This window comes from Echinops telfairi, unplaced genomic scaffold, assembly GCF_000313985.2.
Source record: "Echinops telfairi isolate 266 unplaced genomic scaffold, ASM31398v2 ScPeMD7_2010;HRSCAF=2546, whole genome shotgun sequence".
NCBI lineage: Eukaryota > Metazoa > Chordata > Mammalia > Afrosoricida > Tenrecidae > Echinops > Echinops telfairi.
The window spans coordinates 11,072,984-11,080,483 of NW_022105908.1; the positions used below are offsets into that span (position 1 = coordinate 11,072,984).

General features: G+C 49.1%; 1 protein-coding gene across 1 annotated transcript in view; it reads right to left on the reverse strand.

Moving 5' to 3' along the window:
• Positions 1-7,500, reverse strand: part of CDHR1 (cadherin related family member 1) — a 25,894-nt gene that overhangs the window by 3,827 nt on the left and 14,567 nt on the right. The window contains exons 11-15 of the mRNA XM_045293301.1: positions 5,078-5,281; positions 4,248-4,400; positions 2,292-2,456; positions 1,702-1,769; positions 818-1,046 (exon numbers count right to left, since the gene is read on the reverse strand). Coding sequence (XP_045149236.1) covers positions 818-1,046; positions 1,702-1,769; positions 2,292-2,456; positions 4,248-4,400; positions 5,078-5,281 — 819 coding nt within the window. The remainder of the gene's footprint in view (positions 1-817; positions 1,047-1,701; positions 1,770-2,291; positions 2,457-4,247; positions 4,401-5,077; positions 5,282-7,500) is intronic.

The following is a 7,500-nucleotide window of genomic DNA, read 5'->3' on the forward strand; positions in this document are numbered from 1 at the left end:
TGACAAGGAGGTGTGGGGAAGGGGTATGGGGATAGACCTCTCTGAATGGGCCAAGAAAGTAAAGATAATTGTATCTCATGTGAACGCTCACCAAAGGATTACCTCTGACGAGGAGGACTTTAATAATCAAGTGGATAAGATGACACGCGCTGTGGAGACTGGTCCTCCTCTTTCTTCTGTCACTCCTGTTATCACCCAATGGGCACATGAACAAAGTGGACATGGTGGCAGGGATGGAGGTTATGCATGGGCACAGCAACATGGACTTCCACTCACCAAGGCTGACTTGGCCATTGCCACTATTGAGTGCCCCATTTGCCAGCAGCAGAAACCAACATTAAGTCCAAGATATGGGACCATTCCTCAGGGAGATCAACCAGCAACTTGGTGGCAGGTTGATTACATAGGAGCACTTCCATCATGGAGGGGACAGCATTTTGTTCTTACTGGAATAGACACCCACTCTGGATATGGATTTGCCTTTCCTGCACGCGATGCTTCTACCAAAACTACTATTCGTGGACTTACAGAATGCCTCATCCACCGGCATGTTTTTACTTGTGGCAATAATATCTTCCACCTCACAGGTTCATTCTAGGCCGAGTATAAAGTATATAGTACTTTATACTCTATAAAGTACCTTAAAATTCCTTGCACATGATAGGCATCATATATATGTATATAAATAGATCAATATTTATATGGATCTATGCTGATGTACATAAATAGTTACAGAGGTGCACATATTTAATTTAGGGGCCACAGTTCCTCTTGGAAATTTTCAGAGAAAGAGTCTCCATAACCAAAGAAAGCTCACCTCAATTTTGAGTGGGGTCCCCAGCACCATGGTCTTCTCCTGAATGTTTTGTCCAAACTGGGGATAGTGGTCGTTGACATCCAGCAGTGTGAGGAAGACCTCAGCCAGGCTGGACCTGCCCTCCGCGTCCTCCGCCTTCACGTAGAAGTTATACCTGGACGTTCCCTCAGCATCCAGGCTGGCCCAGGGCTGGGTGTAGATGATCCCCGTGGAGGGGTTGATCAGGAACCTGTCAGCCGCAGGACGCACAGAGCACACAGGCCTGTGTGTGTAGTGCACACACACACAGCTCACATGCGTGCACGTGCATATACAGACACACCCTTTGTACACATGCATACATGCCCACACTCAACACACACCAGATGTCACACATGCTCACAAACGAACCCTTTACACACACACACACACACACACACACATGCACGCACACACACGCGCGCGTGGGCCTGCATTAGTGAGCTGCCTCTGGGAAGCAGCAATAGGCATCATGCAGCATCTGGAAGGTTCCACCCTGCTTCTCTCTCTCTGTCTCTGTCTCCTACTCATCAATAGTGAGCTCAATCGCTCCACCTGCAGCCCTTCTGGTCTCACCATAGCCTGCCTTCCCCCCCCTTCCCCCCCCCCCACTGCTTGCTTCTTCACCTGGGGCCCTTGTCCAATGCTGCAGCTAATGATCTTCCTTCTCTCCTACTTGCCCACATCTCCCATACGTGTGCTCACAGTTCACCCAGACGGTCCCCTCCACTCCTCACCCCTGTGCTCGCTTTCCTGACCCAGGCTCTGGTCCCTGCTAACTTACCCCTGCCTTTCACCCAGAGGCCCCCCTCACCCCCATCAGATTCCCCACCCAGGTGGCTGTTCAAACTTCTGGCTCTACTTACAGTTCAGCCCCAGTCCCAGAGAGAGAGTATTTGACTTTGCCCCAGGGGCCTGTGTCTGGATCCACAGCCTGAAAGAGAGAAAGCTCCCGGTGACCCCGGTCCCTTTGTCTGGGCACAGTGGCAGCCCTTAGTGGCCAGGGCTGCTTTCACCTCCAACACAAAGGGACATTTGGGGGCCCAAGTTGGGGCCCGCTGATCTGGAGACCTGTTCTAGGACTCTTAGGTTCCACCGAGGAGATTGCTTAGGCCTTGGGAAAAATCAAAACATTTAGACCTTGGAAGATAGATTCCTCCTTTGCCAATGGGGATAGAAGAGTTTGTGGTCCCATCCCCCATGCGTGGGGTTCACACATATGTTCTTGTTATGGTCCTGCCCGGTACTAGCAGCCCGATTCCACCCATTAAGAAGCCAAGGCTGAGAGAGGGTGAATAGTGTGTTCAAGAACACAGCTAAAGCGGGTGTTTTTTGTTGTTTTTTTTTTCATTTAAATCAAAGTTTGCCTGACTTTGCAAGGTCACTCTGGATCTATCCTACTCCGGCGATGGATATCCACCTCTCTCCCCAATCCCTGAATCAGTTCTCAACCCACCGTGACAGCCACCACGTGGGAGCTCCCTGGAGCATTTTCAGGGATCCTGGCGATGTAGTAGTTGGAGGTGAACTTGGGGACATTGTCATTGGTGTCTAGGAGCTGGATCACCACATCGGCTGTAGAGCTGAACTTCTCTGGAGTGTTCACCTCAATGGCCAGGAGCTGAGAAAGCAAGCAAGCCAGGAGCAGTCTGGGTGCAATGCCCGTGAGGTAACCCCAGCCCCAACCCCACTCCTGTCCAATCCCAACTCCTGTGTCCCAGAGCTGGCCAGCCCCTCAGTGCCTAGTCTCTCACTCTCAGTTGCAGACCAGCCATTTCTGCCATCACCTGCACGACATGCTAGCTCTTCTTGTAAACATCAGTGTCTCCTGCGCCACGCGTGGATAAAGACCTCATTTGCTCCACTGACACGCAAGGCTGTTTCAAAGACACTCAAGCACAAATTTGTATTTGACCCTATTTCTTGAGTCTTTCTTAGTCCCGGTTTTAAAATTATTAAAATACTACATCTGTGAGAGTAAGTCCCTTCCCAATAGTCTCTGTTTTTCATTTTCCTGAGAAGGTCTGACTCCATTCTTACCACTTATTTCTCCACATACACAAAACAGGGTACATTTTCCCAAGACCCTTCCAGCTCCCTCCACCAAATCCTAACTAAGATTTCATCGGGGAGGCCTTGAATTCTTTGTTAATCTAAGGAGAGTGAGTTTTTCATTTTAACAAGGTCTTTCTTGTACATTTTCCCCCCTTCTTTATATCCTTCGGTGAAATTTTACAATTTTTGTCATTTAGATTAATACCTATTTCTTGGCATGATAATTGACAACAAATTGCTCCTGTGATTATTATTATAAGAGAGAGTCACTTAATCCATTATGTTTTCTCATTGCTGTACTTTGTGTACGTGTGAAAATTATTGTATGTTGTGTATTCACTCTCTAATCAGTCATGTTAGCAATTCTGCCATGCGTCTAACAGGTTTTCAATCATTTCTCTTAGGTTTTCTAAGCCAACAATCACATCAACTACAAATAATGGTGCTTTTGTCTCCGTTCTAATGCTTGCACCTCTTACTTCCTTTTTTATCCAATTTCCCTGGGTACATATCTGGGAACGCTGCTCAATCGCATGGTGGCCGCAGGCCACTGTTCCGCACTCAGAGTGCTTTTATTAGCATTTTCACGTGTAAGCACGATGCTGGCTATCCGTGTCTATAATTACAAGTTATTATAGCAACATGCGTAATATAAATAAGCATTTCAGCTGGACTATCACTATATTAAAAGCCTTGGGGGCACAGTTGTTTAATGCTCAGCTGCTCCCCAAGAGGTCAGCAGTTTGAACCCCCAGGAGCTCCAAGGGAGAATGACGCAGCCATCTGTTTCTCTAAAATTGGCCGGTTTGCGCCTTTCTCAGACATCTATAGGGTCTCTGGAGTTAGAATAGATGCCAATGGATTTGTTTTTGCTTGGAGTATTCCTTCATTGCGTTTACATTTTAAAATAGTATGCATTCTTTACATATGGTTAGACTTTTAAACAATCACAAATAATAGACAAAACTATCTTCCCTCCTTCTGCTATGTTTTCAGCAGTGTGGAGGTCCGATGTGAAAGGCATAGGAGAAAACATCCATCTCGATGAGCCAACCCTTTCTCTCCCTTAACCCGTGACCATGGTAACATGAGGGACAATCGCTCTCCGTTGAAACCTTGCCTCCACACCCATGCGTTCCTAGGGAATGTGACTGTTTAGAAGCTCAGGAACTCAGTGGGGCTCAGTCTAGCCCCCTTTTGCCTTCCCCATCCTCATCGTGCTCCCCAAGTTGGGCACAGCAGAAGAGAGAAGTGCTGGAATTGGACCAGGAGGGGACTGGAGTCAGAGGGACCCCTCAGGAATGAATCCGGCCACTGCTAGGAGCTCCTGGGTCTCACGCATGGCAGCTCCACTAACCTTGAAGGTTAACACAGTGGACTTCTCAAAGTCAATGGCGGCCGAGTCCTCCACAATGATGGTGACTTGGGCTTCGTTCAGGACTGTCTGAGGCACCACTCGGAAGATGCCGCCAGGTCCCACCAGCCGCAAGTTAAATTTGGCATTGGCTCCCTGCACCAGAGTTTGGAGAGAGAAACAGGGGAGATAAATGAGATCATGAGTTCATGATGTATTTGTGCTAAGCCAGCCAGGAGCCTTCCTACAACCTTAACCTTAGGAGATGGGTGTCACTGCCCTTTCTGTGGACCAGAGGATCTAGATTCCTAGCCAATTAAGAAGGTGTTCAAGGCTGTCCACCCCCTACCCAGCCAGTAATGCTGAGAAGCAAAATAACAAACATATACTAATGTGCTGTGTTTGGCTGGGCACACTCACAAACTAGTTTTGTGGGTCCAATACAGAGGTGTTCTTATTTCTTTCTTTGGTTGGTGTTGGGTAGAGTAATCTTATTTATTGATTGTTACTTTGTATTGTGAGTTAGCCCGAAGGTTTGCAGGGCAGATCCGTTTTCCACTTCACAGTGCATACACAGTTTGTTTCATGTCATTGAGTGTGATCCCCACAATGTAACCTCGCGTATCCCACTTCCTCCCTGTGTTTCCTTTCTCATCGATTGTGAATGCCTTTAAACGAAGCAACGTGTCTGGGGTTAGCTGCTCCCCCACTTGGCCCTCTTGGGCACACCCTCTTGCTTCTCTCATTGTTGTTCCTCGCCAGGGGAAGTGAAGGCTCAGGCAGTTAGGTCCTTCTGGGGCCCCGGCAATCTGTGGGTGGGCAGGACGACATACCTGGTCTGAGTCATTGACGGTGATCTTGAGACCTTGAAGGATCTCCCCCTGGGGTGGATGCTCAAATACAGACAACTCAAATCTGTTCTGGGGTCCGTTCTCTCCGTAGAATGTTGGGGGGTGGTTGTTGAGGTCCACAATCCTGATGGTGACTGGGACGGTGGAGTGGGCAGCCGGCTGCCCTGCAGAGCTGATCTCAGTTACCTGGGTGAGAACAGGAGCTACGGCTGGGTAGCAAACAGACTCCACGCTGCCTGAAGGAACCCACTCCTGATATTTGTGCCTTGTGTATGTAGTCCTCTCTCCGTAAGTGGAGGAAAACCCAGTACTTTATAGCTAATCAATAGAATATGGTGAAGGTGATGAGATATCACTTTGTGAGTAGGCTATGAGATTGCAATTTCCATTTTGCCAGCAGAATCTTGCCCTTACTGTCATTGATTGGACAGCCCAGGCAGCAAGGGATTGATTGTGACTCTAGTTGACCACTGGCAAGGAACTGAGGGTAACAGCCAGCCAACTGCTCTCCAGGAACTAAAACCGCTGTTGTGAGGTCAACAAACCACAAAGAACCGAGTCTTGCCAACAATCATGTGAATTCAGAAGTTAATCCTTCCCCAGTTACGCCTTCAGGCAAGACCCAAGACCCGTCTGACAATTTGACCGCAGCTACCTAAAAGACCCTGAAACAGCTAAGCTGAGCCTGGACCCCTGGTCCACACACACAAAAATAATTTAAAAAATAAAATAAAAGAGGGAGATGATAGATGTGTGTGTTCTTAGGTTGCTAAATTTGTGCAGCCAGGCTGAAGGTTGTATGTACCTCCTCCATGAAGATCATCGGGCAAAGATCTTAAGTACCTCGTAAAGGGACCCCTTTCTCCTATTTTAGAGGCACGCCTAGTCTAAAGGGCCCACCGTGGGCCTCAAAGCACCACACCACTCTGCCTTTTCAGAACCTATCATCGCTACTGCTACTTCCAATGTCCCACTTGGGTTCACCAGCATCCTCAACGTGATAGAGAACAGTGACCTTGCATCAATATCCTTTCTCAAGGGCTCTAGTCTCGTAACCATGGTGACTCTGCTTCCTTCAGATTCTCCTTGACCTCTGATCTCATTCACTCGCTTATCCTCCCACTCAGGCTCTGATGGCCCCCCCCAAAATTGTGTGCTGGGCCAACTGCTTCTCTCTCCTCAAAGCCATCCTTTGGTGGCCCTCAACCACACATATGACCCATGCATCACCACAAAGTTACAAACGGATACACGAAAGTTTGGACGTTTCTGCTGGCATGCCTACCAGTGAACTCACCTCTGGTGTTCCCAATAGCAAATTCCACCAAGACTCCCTCCACCGTCTCCTAGACCTCACCAACAGCCGATTTCATTTTCTCTGGAGTCTGCCTCCTTACTATGTTTCAACTGGTCTTTTTCGGACATTCCACCTGCCCTCGCTCCTTCGGTCCTCTGGATATGCCCTTTTGATCAAAGGCATGACCTGTAGCCTTCAGCCAGCTCGCTGCACACCCTACTCTATGTCACTAGTTCTCAAATGCTAGGCTTTCAGAGGTGCCAGCCTCACCTGGGAGCTCGTATGGTGCACAAGCTGGGGCTTCCTGCAGACACTAAATCACTGTTCCCCAGAGTGGGTCCCGGGAACTCTGAGGCCCGGGAAGCAGGCAGAGTGAACTTTCTACCCTGTGATTCTAATCCTTTTCAAAACCTTTCAATGTTTCTTTATTGCTTTGGAGAAGGGCTAGCTAAATCGTTTGTAAGGTCCAACGCCTGGAAATAAGGGGCCCCTTGTTCAAAAATTAGGACGATCAAGACGGGGACCGCAGAGCAGTCGGCCTAGCTTGGCGCCTTCCAGGGCAGGGGATGCATGCCCATGCAATCAGTCCTGCTTCAAGAACAGCCCCAGCCCGGAAGCCAACGTTTTCTACCTGGGCTCATGGCTCTTCACTCCATCACTCGATACTCCCCCGCCGCCCAATCTATCCTGCGCTGTGACCACGAGTTGAATGGGTGACTTCGTAACTGAGAATGCGACCACTCCACCAACTTCCCCTTTCACCCACTCCCTTGTGTGGTCCTGCCCTTGCTCAAGGAACTGTGTCAATCCCACCCCTTCGGCCTTTGCCCAATTCTTAGGTCATGGCATCTCACCTCCCCACCACTCCCACCCCCAGGGGGCTTGATGTGCAGCCTTCACGCGGGCACCTGATGGAGGTGCTCCTAGGTCATTGACTAGTCCCTCCCAGCGGTGAATTTCAGGGCCAAGGCAGTCCCCCGGGCCTGATGGGGCTCCCTGGAGCAGAGTAGATGCTTGGATAGCACAGGTAGGGACACAACTTGGAAATTAAGCTCTCGAGAGTAGCAGGAGCTTTAAGGATAGGTTTTCTGTGGGGTACTCTCATTTT